The 16,355-nt window shown below is 37.2% G+C and overlaps 1 protein-coding gene across 3 annotated transcripts in view; it reads right to left on the reverse strand.

Moving 5' to 3' along the window:
- HEATR5B (HEAT repeat containing 5B) overlaps positions 1-16,355 on the reverse strand; it is a 59,204-nt gene that overhangs the window by 33,498 nt on the left and 9,351 nt on the right. For all 3 annotated transcript variants that reach the window (XM_037405415.1, XM_037405416.1, XM_037405417.1), the window contains exons 9-20: positions 15,450-15,605; positions 13,795-14,045; positions 13,242-13,353; positions 11,925-12,077; positions 11,534-11,633; positions 10,708-10,817; positions 9,736-9,899; positions 7,573-7,748; positions 6,199-6,304; positions 4,269-4,459; positions 2,579-2,738; positions 630-819 (exon numbers count right to left, since the gene is read on the reverse strand). In XM_037405415.1, coding sequence (XP_037261312.1) covers positions 630-819; positions 2,579-2,738; positions 4,269-4,459; positions 6,199-6,304; positions 7,573-7,748; positions 9,736-9,899; positions 10,708-10,817; positions 11,534-11,633; positions 11,925-12,077; positions 13,242-13,353; positions 13,795-14,045; positions 15,450-15,605 — 1,869 coding nt within the window. The remainder of the gene's footprint in view (positions 1-629; positions 820-2,578; positions 2,739-4,268; positions 4,460-6,198; positions 6,305-7,572; positions 7,749-9,735; positions 9,900-10,707; positions 10,818-11,533; positions 11,634-11,924; positions 12,078-13,241; positions 13,354-13,794; positions 14,046-15,449; positions 15,606-16,355) is intronic.

The following is a 16,355-nucleotide window of genomic DNA, read 5'->3' on the forward strand; positions in this document are numbered from 1 at the left end:
GTTAAAATTTCACTATTGGCTGGCTCTCTAGCACTGCAGCAAAGATGATCCTATACATATTCCTTCCCAGTAAGACAAAGTCACAATTTGTGTTTCTGCTGAGACACAGAATCTCAGACACAGTATTTGGCATGACAAGATCTTATTCTCTACAGTAAGGTACAGTGATTAAGAATACCAAGAACAAATAGAATGAGTTATAGTTTCACAATATTATCAATTATGTCAAACTTGAGCTCTTGCCATCAGTTAAAAATAAAATCAACAGGTATTGAAAAAATGGAGGAAAAAATCTTGCCTCTGCCCACCACAAAAATATACATAGCAAAATATGCAGCAAGGGTGTTTTTCATCCTTTATCTACCATGCAAATTCACCATTAGCCAGAACACCATACATCACTGCAACTTCTTTATACAAATCTTAAACTGCAGTCAAAAAAGCACCAAGCAGTCAAGAAGGATCATAAGCGAGGCTGCCTGCAGGACTGTAACTGAATTTGTCAACATTGCCCCCTGCTCCACCTGCAACTACAACAAACAAATTTATTTTCTTTCATTTAAGATTGCAATTTGTTATCTTTATACAAGTTAGAGTTGTCTGGTTTGTTTTTTCAAATTCCCACTAACCTTGCAGCTCAGGCCCAACAGTAGTTATTATAGCTCCAAGACATCGGCCTAAGCATTGATGTACTTCTGTATGTGATGGTGGAACAGTTAAGAGCAGAGTAAGAACTAGAGAAAGCGTTGGCTCCACATATCCACGGTACATTGGTCCACTAGAATCTACTATCAAGGCAAGTGAATGGAGAGACCAGGTCTATCAAAAAAACAAAGGAGTGTTTTTCAGTAATACATTTAGGAAATTTAAACAATTTTGTATGCAGACTGAACCTAGCTCTGTATGTCCTTGCTTAAACATTTCTAGTTAGCTACTCTGACTCCAGAAGTGTTTCAAAGCTCTCAGGATCTCAAGCAATCATCTGGGAGTTTAAATATCTCTAGCACACTCTTTGGCTATCAGCAGTTTGGGGGATAACAGAGATTAAAATGATTAAGAATCTGTGCAAAAAAATGGTTAAGCACTTTGAGAAGAAAAATAAAAAATGAAATGGCACACCCACTTTAAAAAACAGGAAAAAAGAAGAGTAACTCTTAAGACAGGAGGAAGAAAGAATCATTCCACTGTAAAACTAGATGTAGAGCCTGAAACAGTTGTTGACAAAGTTCTTAGTGGGGAGTGCCTTTGACATTCCAGTAGAAACTGATTTTGATGTCAAGTTGAAAGGTTCACAAGCATTTCCTAATTAATTTTCTTATTAGAGGGTGCAAGAGAAGAAAGCAATGCTGTTCACTATGTCAGCATACTATCGGATAAGGAAAAAAAAAAGGTGAAAGATCAAACTATTTCAGTTGCAAGATTAGTAAATAACAGAAGAGCAAAATAATTTATTGCAATTGTCAAAGCAGGAAGTGAGTGGACAGTCTTTTTGGTCACTGATACTTCACAGGAAATAAATTCCCAACAGACCTGCATCAGCTATCTCTCCATAACGTGCTACTAAATGATCTAATTTCAGAATTTTTTTCCATTAAATATGTGATGCAATTGTGTGAAAAGACTAAGTTAAAAGAACATTACAGCTACAAAGCCAGACTCTTAGGAATGAGTTAGAAAACCTGCCTTTAAGACTGCTGCTTTTAAATCCGCTCTGATGCAACCCAAACCCCATAAGCACTAGCAATCACGTAACTATTTCTACAGTCCTAACCACATGGTAGCACCTTACAGCTTATCCTTTCATTCTTGCAAATTTCGATTGCTTGTATTCCCATACAGTTTCTCTGTATCCACACTGATCCAGTGAGGGACGAGGTTTAAAAGTTTAGCTTTTCATGGTGGTCTGGTGTCATACTCTCAACAGAAGATAAGGTAGGCATGCAAGTTTCACCTGGGCTTCCCCTTTATACTTCACATATTTTTTTCATAAAGCAGTAACCCTTTCCATTTTGTTTTTTAAATGAACCGTACACAATTTTATGCCTCAGAATTGCGTACTCATACATGAAGAATTTATGTATGCAACCTGAATTTTGTCTTACCTTAAATTAAGGAAATCTGAAAGAGATTTTAAATTGTATTTATAATCTTTTAAACATTCTCTCCAAACAAAACCAGGCTTGTGTTCCCAAGTGATAAGCTTGAGTATTTTGATTTATTTTTTGTATTGCTCTGATGAAAAGTAGTAAGAAGATACGCTAGTACCTGTTCTCTCAAGTTAACAATTTAAATCAAGGTGGTAGTATGATTCTGTATAGTCACTGAATTAACAGGACCACTTGCAACCACCTCCCTGACAGTAAGATTACATTTTAATTGCAGCATGCAGCACGTATTTGGGATTTTGTACTGTAAGAATTTATAAGGAAAGTTCTGCTTGCGTCACACTCCCTGGCACGAGCTACAGTCATATGATTTGGCTTACACGTGACAATCTCTATTAAAGAACATCTGAACAGATAATTTAGTTTTAATACTGAACATTTTAAAGTAGTTCTGTGTTGATTGCGTTTTTTACCTGGACTTCAGGTGAGGTTCCATCTTGTGCCAAAGCCAAGAGAATACTGACACTAGTTTTCAGATGCTGTCCAGAACCTATCCCACCAACGTATCGATGGAGACAGCCCAGAGCCAAAGAATGGCCCGTTCTTGATACAACATCTCGAGCAGATTTTAACCTATCAAAGTTTAAATAAAATGAAATAATGTTATTCACTAACTTTGTAACAAAGAACCCTTCAAGTACCAGAACAGTGCAAAACCAGAATTTTGCAAGCCATCTTACAAGATCTTTAGAAGCCTTAACAACAAAAGCAAAACCAATGTACTTAATCTATATTGCTATCAAGATTGATAACATATAAGGCAAGTGAAAAAAAAAAAAAAGATATTTTAATTGTAATTTTTTTCTTCCTAGTCAGAACTTGACATTTTAGATAAAGAAGAGTTTTGGAAGTGAAAGAATATAGGAAAAACATCTAGTGTTTACCAATGTTTCACAGCAGACTAATTTAAGAATCAGACCCCTGCAGTGAAAAGGAATCAAGAATGGAAAAATAGCAACATATATTGAGAAATTACGAAGTACTCCACAGCTACATCTTCCACTGCAAAGTCAACTGAGTAAATTTTTAATACAGCTGTTTCCTTCTACAGTTGAGTTCTATGACTCTTACAATAATTTTGCTTTTTAAATAGTGCTTTATTAATGAAACTAAACCAGAATGAATAGTATTCTGCTTGACCTAGTTGTATGAAGCAGTGACTTGTTGAGCATTTTCCACAATACTTCTGATTCCGAATGCACATTACATACGTAACTTTTTAATTAAAAATTTCTCAGGGAGTGGGAAAAAGACAGAAAAGAAGGATATCTTAATTGGAACAAAGATATTTTTTTCGTGCTTGTCTGCATCTGAAAGGCAAGCATGCTCTTAGCCACAAGTGAACAAAAAAGTAGATGCAAATCTCAAATTTACCTGACAGTGTCAACAGACCGGCAACATTAACAACTCAGATCCTACATGAGAAACTATGGAAATAATCCCAGTAATAGAAATCCAAGGAAAGACAGGAAAGATTATGTACTTTATTACAAGATGAAATGATGGGAAAATCTGAATTACCCAGAGGTAGGAGAGTGGGACCGAAGCTATGTGCGTGCAGCTTGGCCAGCCAAAAACATGGGCTGCAGCCCTGAGACAGGTGCATTCTGATTGACAGATAGGCTGATGTCTTAAATTTAAGCCAAAAACTGGAAAACATACTGTCTTGTACATCTACCAGTCATCTTTCTACAGACCTAAGATTAACAGAATATGGAAAAAAATTATGGGCCAGTAGATAAATCAATATGTAAAGAGGATGTTTTGATGAAACAGAACCCCTATCACACAATTCATATTACAGACATACTTGGTGTAAACTGCTTTTATCCACCTGAAGCAGTTTAGTCATCTTGAAGTAACCCATCAAAAACTATTCTTTGGTATCATTTCACACCCCAAGTAGTTTAACAACTCAGCTTTTATTCCTGGAAGAATCATGTGAACTAAATCAAAAAGAGAAGATCTGAGGATCTGTTAGATCTACACAATCATTGCAATCAAAGCATGAAGAGAATAACCAATATGGTATTTAGTAGAGGAATCTTCCAAACCACGTTAAATTGTATTTTTATTCCCTTTTCTGAATCAAAACCAACTTACTTATCAAAACTGTACTGAGCCATTCTAGCAATGAAAGAGGCTTCTCCAACCACTTGAGCCATTCTGCCGAGAGCTTCACCTGCTGCACATCTCAGAATCGGGTTAGGATTATCGAGGGCACCCATGACCAGCGTCAGAGCAGATTTGCGGACTTCTTCTGGTCCTAATGTGCTTTTATTTTCAGCTAAACCCTACATGAAAAAAAAACATTCCAAATCAGGGGAGAAAAGGAAAATATAAGAGCAGTTTTGCTGTACTTGAGATTCTCAAATAAAAATTATGCACTTTATTTTTTTCAATTATTTATCCTAAAATAGACTGGTTGAAAACATTAAAACACAGAATCAACAATACACTTAGTCTTACATTTGCCAACACTCTACCTATTTCACACACAGAAAGAGCTCTTGCACCAGTCTTTTTTAATCAAATGCATTACAGGGCTATATGCACCCTAGTGCTACTGAATCTGAGCTAACTTTACACAGATACCCTAGGAAAAAAAAAGAGAAGCTTTAAAACCAAACTGCAACATCTCTTTCTGTCAGACAGAAAAACCCCAGCTCAGTTATGTTTCTGCAAGAATCACTTAAATCAAAGACATTCTTGTTAAAGTATTTTTTTCCTTAATAATCACATCTTTGCAAACGTTTATACAGCCTGTTCCATGAACATTCTACAGAACAGTAACACTAAACTGCTCCTACAGCTTCCTTGGTTCCCACATGTCATTAACAGTACATCACCTTTCACTACAGATTTCAAGAAGTCTTTTACTTTGGGAAAAATAATTAAACACACGTGAAGTACAAACACGGCATGTATTATAGAGGAAGAAGTTGATGGCTCTACCACAGATTCTCATTTCCTGTTCTGAAATCCTTGTTTCAGCTCAATTTTGACAATTCTTTGGCCATTTGGCATGACACAGGACATTCCAGGCATCTACCTCAGAATCTACTTTTCAACTTGTAGCAATGTGGTTCACATTTCTAAGAACAAAGCAAGGAAGAAAGGTGCTGTTTTGCCAATGTATTTTGCCTATCAACCAAGGACACAGAACCCCAGTAATAATTAGCTTAAACTAGGCAGCCAGTATTTTTATGGCAAAATTCAGACAGGAAGAAAATCATCCGATCTTTAATTGCAGGCTGGCACTTCTAGAAGCGTAGCTTCCTCAGCACAGAGGACTTAATGGTGCCCTGAAGATGAAGAAGGATGACAATGACAGATGTTGTCCAAAAGACTCATGAACGGGACAGTACATGAAACAGTGACAAAACTAGAAATGCCTCAAGAAATTTGACTAGTAGAAAGAAAATCCTATGCTCTAAGACACTGTCCCACAAAGCCTCGAGGCAATGCAAGTCACTGAAACCAAGTATTTCTCAGGAATATTATTCGTGACTTGGTGTCGCTTCCTGACTTGACAGCATGAGTTCGGATTTCCAAGTGTAGATGGAGAACACAGAGCTGTAACTGAAGTCAGTGGGACTGGAGATAAGCATCTAGAATTCTATGCAGCAGTATGGAGTTTTAAGAAGAAAAAATTAAGACCTCCAAAATGGAAACCCACATCTATTTTTATTTCCATGAGCCTCATCTGCACAATACTCTCTGACATGAGGGGATTTTTGAGTACATGGGACAAAGTACTTAAACCCGTAAGTACACTGCAAATAAAATTACAGAATTGAAAAAGAAAAAAAGACAGTCTGTATACTATAGAATGCCGATTCATCTGTTCTCTGTACTGACACATGCAGGCAAGACCTCACACTAAGATCTGAAAAATTTCAATTTTGGTATTTTCAAACTTTTGAATGCTGAAGTGGTAACTTTAGTAAGGTTCTTCTAACTTTCTATGAAATACAAATCGATGAACCAAGCTGCTGAACTGTGGCATCCATTGTAAGTTTACAAGTTTTACCTTCAAGGCACTAAGAACAGCAGTAAAGATATTTAGCTGCACAGCTTGCTGGCGAACACCTTTAGCCTGTTTGACACATTCAGCAAAGTGATCCAACATCTGTAATCTAAAAGAAAGGAAAGGATATAATTTAAGTGATATCATTGCAAAACACAAACTAACACACATCTGGCAAAAAACCCACACACAACAAAAGGTCGTTTTAAACTCAGTCACAGAATTTATGGAATGTATGCTTCAGGGGCTGCAGAAGGTATTCACTTTAGGTAGAAAGGGCAGAGTTATTCTGAATGTCCCTCTGCTGGTTCTTTTAGCTCATCCACAAATGTTTATTATTCCTTTTGAAGAAAACACCACCAAGAGGAAGTGAATCTTCAGATACATTTGGCTGTATAACTAGAAAGCTATGAGCATAAGTGCAGAAAAACGTTGCCTCTCTGTTAGCATTCAAAATAGTGTTACCCTCTATATTCCTATTATTTTTCCTACTGTTTTCCCAATTTAACCTCCATTTTCCCCCCATGTAACCATGCCAGAATGTGTTACTGGGAGCAGGAGTACTTCCTAGAGGATACCAAGAACAGAAGTATAATGAATACTCTGTATTCTCAACTACTCGGCAGTTCCGCAGCCAAATCCTTCCATAGCCAACAACAGATATAGATTAAGCTGAATTACTGCAAGCTGGCCTCAAATCTATCCTGCGCTCACTGCACACTGAGACTGACTGCTAGGAAAAAACTGCTCCCATCTGGATTGCACTGAAGGATAATTTTACTTTGAAATGCATCTTAGAGCTGCTTTCACTCTGTGCTCAGTAACAAATTGGCTGAATAAACTGAATGACTAAAGTAGTCCTGACAACCCAAAACTCTGCAAAGGTAATGTGGAACACAAAGGAAAATAAGCTGAATTCCATTCCCTCTTTTTCATGATGCAGAAAATCATTTGTTGAGTATAAATCAGATTGTCTTATTCATGGAACACAGATGGAATTCAAGGGATGCCACTGCTACATTTTGAAGGCTGATTTGAAGTTAATTGCAGTGGATATTTGTGCAGGAAATTTTGGTTGCAGAGATATTACTGCTGTCAAATGCAGTAGGAGGAGAGAAACATCTAATCTCCACCTCTGAACCCTAATCGTCAAAACTGATAAAACTCAGGAAATCATCTTATTTCTAAGCTGAGTAAACATATCCTGGAATCCTGAGCCACAATGTTCAGAGCCACAGAGGTCAAATACTGAACTCTGAATTCAAAGACAGTTGGTATCAAAGTAGATACCTACTTCAAGGAAACAAAAATTGAAACATAATACTATCCAGAGAACAAGGCATTAGATTCTGAAATGGAATGCTGATATAAACTGACCTGTGTTTGTAAGAAACATGAGGAAAAACCACACCAAAGAGAGCCACAGATGCATCGATGACAGATACTCCTAAAGGAAGGGGACCAGGTACAGCTTCACCAGCAGGGATGCGCAAATAAATAGAAGATGGATCATGTTCCAAAGCACCACTTCCAGATGCACTGTTTGGCTGAAGCTGCAAAATGCCACATGAGTACCTCTGAACATACCTTTGCACACAGAATTTGGAACTAGAGATAACCAAAACATGTATGCAGTAGCTTAAAATAGCTTACAAAGACCTGAATGCAACTGCAGTGTCCCTATGCATACACACACTAGCATTTACAGGGCCAGTAAATCCCAGAGGGTCAAAGCAGTTAAAAGCTGGAAAAATGCACAAACTGTCACTCCTGGTAGTAAGAGATGGAAATCAGAGAAAAGCAGAGGAATTCTGGTACTAATAGTAGCTTCTAAATCACTGACTATGAAGTGACATTTCAGAAAAAAGGTTATTTGTTCAGTGTCTGAGCATTGAGTCACAATACAGCACATGAAACGATCAGTTTGGGCTCTAATGACTCCCTACACAGAAAGATTCAGAAACAGTACTAAAATTATTAACAATCTTATCATCATGAAAATACTTCTTAACCATCATTCTTTCAGGAAACACAATTATCTGTTCTCTCTGAAGAAAAACTTAGTTTCATAACTTGTTAATTATTCAATCATGAAACAAAATTAGAATCTAGTAGCTCTGTATTCTTCTTAAAAGGTCAGAAAACAGAGCAAACATTTGCCGAGACCTCCATATCACTAAAAAATAAAACATGACCAAGCACAAGAAATCCCTGTGATGCACTACAGGGCTTCAGTTACCAACAGTGACAGTTTTACAGATTAGAAGGGTTCTTTTATTTAAAAAAAAACAAAAGAAACAAAAAAAAAAAAAAACAGGGGTGGGCAGTGTCCCAAAAAGCTCTGTGGATTGAAGGCTGCACTGAAAGTCTACTATGTCCACCACAACAAACGAGGGATGTTTATAAACCCCTTTCTTTTGCTTTGACCTGCTGATCGTTTCTCAGAAACAGTTTCCCCTTGGTTTCTCATACTTGATATCAGTCTTGGCTTTTGGATCTGCTCAGTCAAGACAGCTGCCTTCTGAGAAACCTTGCCATTATTAGACAGGCTGTGGCAGAACAGGCGTTTTCGGCCCCTCCCTTCTTACACCAAGAAATTTCCGAGAAGCCAGTTTGCAAAGTTTATGATGGCACAGCTCAGCAAATGCTCAGAAAAGCTAGTTGTCTAGGGAATACAGTTCACTGAGAATTCAAAAATCAGAACAGCATTATGAAGACAGAGATACATTGGTGGATATACCCAGACAGACAAACTTTTTTTATTTTTCTCCCCATGTCATTACATCGTGAAATATATGAGAGTAAAAGGCTTGAAAAGAGGCAGCCAGCCCCTTCATAGTCTCACAAATTAGGAAAGTAAAGAGAAGGCTATTACCAGATAGTTTCCTAAATCATTTAGCATTAACAAATTGTTTCCTATGCTACATTCCTTCTCCAAGGGCCATATGAAAAATGGTAACTAGATCAATATTTACTAGTTGATCTGAAAAAAATTTATTGAGAGACCTCCATAGCAATACTTGTTTCCTTTTTTAAGTTTTTAGTTCCTGTTGCAAAGACCCACCCTTTTTTAGAAATGCACCAAATTCCTTGTAATGCCAACACAATTGCATCAATGCTTCCAAATGAAACGTGAGATTTCATACTACACCTATAAAACCAGCTACATCTTGTTTTGCTATAAGACTGTTTGCAATACTTATATTTTGACAACCGTTTCACTTCAACCAAGGGAAGTAAGAGAACAACTGCTAGGCTAGGACGATCAGGGCGGGGCAGCACAGGGAGTGTTGTTTTGTTTTACAGAAATTAAGTTACTTCACTAACCACAACCATATGAGTAGCGTTATGCAATTTGTATCTCAGCTATAGGCAGTTTTTAATCAAAACACTACACTGCAGATGGAAGGACTCACATCTAACACACTGCTGAAGTAAGACTGAAAACAAGGCATGAAGTTTCAGTTTTAGAGGGCTTCCCCTGCACACACATCACACAGACAGTGCAGATAATTCATTATTCTTCCAGTTTTTTATTACCTGATCTTCAATTGACTTATGATCCGTTTCCTGCAGCCAAGAGCCAAGAAGAACACTATCATCATAATGACAAAGAGACCTTAGGAGCGATGTGGTTGTATTAGCAGAGTTGTCTGTCAAAGTAAATTCTGCTACCAGCTCTCGAAGGAGCGCATTAAATGATCCTAAAAGGATGGACATTAAAAAGAATCATTGCTGCTTATCCAAAACCTTTCAGCTAGCAATCAGAAGTTACAAATCAAAGCATGTACCATTACCTCGATTTTACAGGTAGCAAACAGAGAAGTAAACCTGACAAGACTAAAGTTGACAGCAAGGCTTCAAACAGAACCCTGGGCTCCCAATTCCCAAACCAGTATTCCAAACCAACAGACAGCCATCCCTTCCAGGATGACAATCCAGATCTTGCAAAAATTTGCTCATCCACATGATCATGTAATTTAATGAATTAACAAAAACAAGCAAAACCCCAAAAGCTAATCATTCAGATCATGTGACAGTGCCCAGCAATTTAATAATAATAGCATAAAACCGTCTAATAGATCAAATCGTGTTTAAAAAACAAAACAAAAGAAAACCAAAAACAGAAACCAAAACTAAACCTTCATTCTCACATCCGCCCTTTGAGTATACTTAGAAATAATGCTGTCCATCTTTGAAGTAACAATGACACAAAACACATAAATTTGAGCTCAGAACATGATCTCCATACTTTCCCATATCTCTCAATCCTATAAACAGGACTGAAACTTTTATACTTCAAGTGTTAACCTAATATTTTGCAATATTCATACTCTGTAGTTAGACTGTCATGATGACATACAGAAGATGAGTAATTTAGAACAAGACTCTTGGAGATTCCTAGTATTCTCCTTTGAATCTTACATCTGCTTCAAAGGCAAGCATCAAAAATAAATCAAAAGGAGTAAGTAGAGTTTTTACTTTAATAAAAATTGTTAAAAAATTATATACCTTCATAGGTCTTCGGAGGTAACAAAGCCAATATATCATAAAGTCTTAAACGGACCATAGCTGCACTAGCTTTGAGATGAGCTCCATGGGCTTTAATTACTGACGGAATGCTATAGAATCAAAAGAGAAAAGAGACAACCCGAAGTATCACAGTTACTGAAGAGTATTTTCAGATTTCTTTTCACAAGATACATCTCTAGCCAAGACAAGAAAGCAGTGTTCAGAGAACTACTCTGAGAACGTTACTCAATTATCAGTACATTTTCAGAGGTAACTACAGAGCAAACATCTTTTTTTTTTTTTCTCCTAAAAAACACACACTGCTGTAAATCAGAGACATACTTCCTCAGAAGCAACTCCTATTTTAATCGGAGTAGGGGGGGACACGGACTGGGGGAGACGAGACAGCAAACCGTAAAACCCAACCCAAAACTGTGCATTTTCTTCTATTCTGTAAAATGTTGAACATCTTTTCATTAGTACATTTCATACAAGGAGAGTTTATTGTTTAACATCTACTATACAAGTATCTTAGTTTTCTCATTTCTTGCACAAGGATAAGCAAACCATGAATTCAAAAGCTCACTGAACTGAAAATCCAAAACACAGCTAACAAAAGTTACCACGGCAGGCCCTTCAGCACAGACTATGCAATAAAATACTTTTACAAAGCTAATGACCATAAACATTTTTTCATATTTTTTTTTTCCAACACGGACAAGCAGCAACAGTACTAGGTCAGAATACGAATAAAAACAAATTAGTTCTAGTATTGGAGGTCCAGGAAAAGACAAAAGGGAATAAAGGGCAAAACCTGCCTACTTACTGCGACATCATTGTCATGGCACATTCTATGGGTGTCATCAATTTCCTGATCACATCCTCAGTAAGGAGCTCAGGGCAGTGAGCAACAAAACTTCTCATAGCTAGTAAAAAAATAGTTTAAATTAAAATTTTATTGAAACAAACAAATATAAAGCATGAGCAAGATACAGATCCTAAGAGAACATCAAAAAAGCAGCAATTAAAAATATTATTCAGAGATTGTGTGACATGCCCATAAAACTATATGCCAAAACCAGGTCAAATAAACGAAAATCTGACACATCTTACTCATTTTCAAAGAAAGAAGGGAAGTTACAGGAGTTCTCTATAATCCTTGGGATATTTGCTTTGGTTTACTGCACACTTGTAATCTCCAAGTTTGAAATTCTTACCACACAGAGCTCCAGCGCGGCCTTCCAGCGTTACTTGCCAAGTAAAAGAATCTCCTCTTGCCTTCTCTGCTTCCAGTTCCTTCAGAGAACGTGGAAACACATTTCGCCATAGCAGCAACATCTTAGGCAGATGATACCGAACAACAGAAGGACCTATGTTAAAAAAGAAAGTGACTGTATAATAAAAACCTGTATTTAACTGTGTGAAAAAGCTGCCATGAAGGCTTTTGCTCTTTAAGCTATTTTTCTCCTATTTCACTTCTCTACTTTTCTCCCTACCTGAACACTGAAAAACAAAGGAAAACCTTTCTCATTTCTAGGTTGAAAGTACAGCAAATAAATACTATAGGTAAGTCTGTCTGTTGATATCTGTACTAAAAATAGGAAACTGGCAATTCTATACATTGTCATGCATATATGTAACCACTGCCAACTGTCTTTTTACTATCTTTTTATTCTGACTTCTAATTTTTTTTAATATTACTATTTTGAAGGCAAGCTCACTGATAGTTACTGATGAGGTAACTAGTTTAATGGTCAAGTTTAAAGAAAACTTCTGAAAAAGCTCAAGAAGATCCAGCGCAAGAGCATTAAAAACACATTGAAGGACAACCAAAAAGGCTACACTTGGAAAAACATGACAATGAGCTGGCAAAAAGAGCGACAATTTAGAGAAACAAGATGAAACACAAAATGCTATTTGCTAAGAGATCCAAATACTGCAGAATGCATCAGAACTTTATCATATTTTCCAGTTAAAAAAAATACCCAAACAAAAAACCCACTATTGCTGCAAAATTCAAGGCTATCCTTCTAACTTCTCAAAATATAGCTTCTGATATTTCTGTGATGGCAGATATGAACACGAGGCTGGCTTTTTTAAAAGACAACTGAATGCCTTTTAAACTGGTAACGCTTCTAATCAGTACTGTTGCCTATCAAGAACCCACATGCAACTTGTTGGACTACTAATTACATTTTATTTACAGACCATTTCTGCTGTACCACAGTACTGAGGAAGGAAGACTATGGGCATTTTTCCCTTTTCATAGAATGACTAAAGGCTGGGCTTCCAAAAACAGAGCAGAAAATTTTCTTTCTTCCGCTATCCTTCAGATTACATGAACATTAATACTTCACTTCTTCCCAGCATAAACAACACTGCTGATACAATGCACTAACATTGTTTCCCTTGGTATAAAATACTCTTGTGCTAGATAATGGACTAATTATATGTAGAGACCATTTGCCAGAGCGGATAATCAGAAAAGTTGGACAAGCATTAAAATAAAACAAAATGCAACCATTCTTACAAACCTAAAGTCATAAGTGCTCCAAGTAAAAGCCATCCAGCTTGAGTCCGCTGCAAGGAGAGTCTGCTGTTTTGTGCAGCAGTTCGTAACAAATCCTCAGCAATACTGACCACCATCTGCAGCAATGACAAAAACCAATGTTTTTTACAAAATATAAATGAAACCACTGCAAGCTACTGCTACACATCCACCTTTACAGACTATGAAGATATTTTCAAATCATTTAAACTGACCTTCCATAAAGAATGAATGCAGATTACATTTCAAGCAGATGATCAGTGTTTCGCATATGACAACACAGACAATAATACTCTTTTCAACAATTACACATTAATATGCCAAACAAGAATGCAAATTTGAAAAAGAGGAAAAAACCTGGTAAATATTGCGACTGAAATTCTACAAATGTACGCTCTGGTCATTGCTCTCTTGCTAGGCATAAAGCATTATTGAAATTGAACTTAACTCATTACCATGTCACAGATTTTGCAAAGCTATTAGTTCTAGATAAAAAGGTATCTTTCATACACTCACAGATGAAACACTCATTATCTCACCTTTCCTTTGGCATGAGGAATACCTAAGGGACACTGATGCACACCGCCTAACAAAGCAGCCATTGCAAAACTGTAGCCACTAACAGCCTCAGGGGAGGTCTTCAGATTGTTGAGTCTTTCTGCACATCTATCTAGAAATGGAGTCAACTGAAAAGGCAATGCCACGGCCACACACCGCAAGCACCACGCAGCAGCAAGTCGAGCAGCCATGCTGGGATGAAGAAGGACTGAAGTTACTGTCTCCAACAGACCTACAGAAAAGAGAGTTTACAGTCTTAAAGTTATGATGTGCTCTTTAATATACGCAGACAAGTAAACTGAATTAATGCTAGACAGGCACCATGAAAGTTAAAAAAGAATTAAAAGTACTTGAATTTTATGACTTTGCCCTTTTCTTTACGGAAAGACAGACATATTACTCCACATCAGGTTTTTCCAGCAAAGCTGGAGCTGCCAGAGCCATACCACTGATTTCTACTACTCAAACAACTGAAAAGAGGCACTAACCCTACACAGGCGAACAGACACGGGATGAGGCGATTCCTACAACCTGCCCACCTTTTACAGATTGCCAATAACAGAGCAACAGTAAGACTAATTGTTGGTTTTGCTTTGCGTTGTAGACAAGCACATGCTATAGATGTCACTGACTGCCGTACTCCACTTGTGACACAGTGCTGTCTCCCTTGCACCGTTACTACCTAGTACACTTTCCGAACCTCCATGCCTAGCTAACCCCACTTTCTAACCGTGAGCTCTTCAGTCCAACTTGTTTCCACACCACCTTCCTTCGTCCAGATCTCTAACTTTGCAAACTCCTACTCTGAAGCTCCCACTGCTGCCTTATCTCTTGCTTTCTTTGTAACTAGTGAACAACTTCTACCTGCTTACTTCATAGCAGCTAGCAGAAACACCACTGAGATACAGTCCCCTCTGTTCTTACAGAGCACAGCAGCCAGAAGGAATAGACACCAGCAGAGTCTCCCCTATCCCATAGCTGGGGCAAAATCAGTATGAGAAGAATGTCATATGCATCAAGACAACAATCCACATAACTAAACGTCTAAAGGAGCCTGCACCTCTACTGTAAAAAAACCATAGGCATCCAAACTGAAAAAAAACTTAAAACGGCAACACTACACTACAAACATGGATTCAGATGTTAAACAAGAAGAAAATCCCAACAAACCCTAGTCAACTTAACCCCAATAACCAGCTTTTTAAAATGGGACTATCCACAGCTTCATCTTGACAAAATACTCTTAAGCTCCCCACAGAAATTTGATATCTGAAGGCAATACAATTTTCCAGGAGCAAATACTTCAGACCTCATATAGAAAACCAAGGTATTTCCTATAAAACTATTGTCAGAACCAAATCAATGCAAAAATCACAACTTTACAGCTTTCATCAGCCTAAAAAAAGAGCTTCAGACAGTCTTCGATCAAAACAATTAATACTTTGTCAAACTTTAGTTCAAGCTAGAGTACTGAACACAACGAGCTGGACAAATATAGCTACCTGGGAAGTACTACAGGAAGTGCCAGTTTCATCAACTTATCTTACATATTAATTTTTTATTTAACTAGGTTTAATAATATTTCATAATCATTGCTCAAATGTCTAATTTAAACAATTTAAATTTATTTGCATACCAATAGAGGGTTCTTGTATAAGAGGAGATGCAGTGGCATTTAGACTCTGAACGAGGCTACCCAGTTCCTGGAGGGCACACACCATTACATGCTGGCTTGCAGCAACATCAGCAGCTCCTGATTTATTTTCACTGTTAGCATCATTCACTACTGCTTCTGCAGAAAAGAAAACAGAAGTATCCTGCTTAACTACCATTTGAATCACACCTGAACATATACAGGATAGAAAGACAGTTTAGTTTTGACATCAATCTTACATTAAAACAAAAGCCCATGTTTGGCCATAGTAGGAACTCGCAAAGCAAACACATTTTGAAAAGAAAGAGTTTTACAAGTATCAGCCAAACACTATCATCCAAAGGCCATGAAAAAACAGATGCCCAGCAGTTACTACGGACAGCAGTGTGCTAAGAGGTAGGATTGATAATACAACACAGCAAAAGCAAGTATACACATATACAGCATGTGTGGATTGTATGTATGCCCAGTAACTAAAAGTAAAATCTTGACATATCTAGGTTCTGCATACAAATTTGCATGTACATCTATGGAATAAAACTAAAAACAAACAAAAAACAACCAAACCCAGTAAATAATTAATCACAACCTCTAATCATCTTAAAGATATCCAATTAAGTTCCTAGATCTCACTGTAGATTCTTTCTCCTATACAATATCCCAGAAAAAGTAAATGTCACTTCAAAGAGAAAGGACTTTAGTATCCGCTTAATGTTTATATGTCTACTACAATTTTTTTTCCTGGAAGTAATACTTACTGTTATCAGAACCCTTTTAAGGTTCTATATCTACCCTATCAAAACAGACCTACCCTATCAAAAAAAAGTTATGAGAAGAACCTGCAAAAGTTTCAAAATCAATTCCATTTCCGTATGTTAAACATTACTT

The sequence above is a fragment of the Falco rusticolus genome, chromosome 12 (genome assembly GCF_015220075.1).
Source record: "Falco rusticolus isolate bFalRus1 chromosome 12, bFalRus1.pri, whole genome shotgun sequence".
NCBI lineage: Eukaryota > Metazoa > Chordata > Aves > Falconiformes > Falconidae > Falco > Falco rusticolus.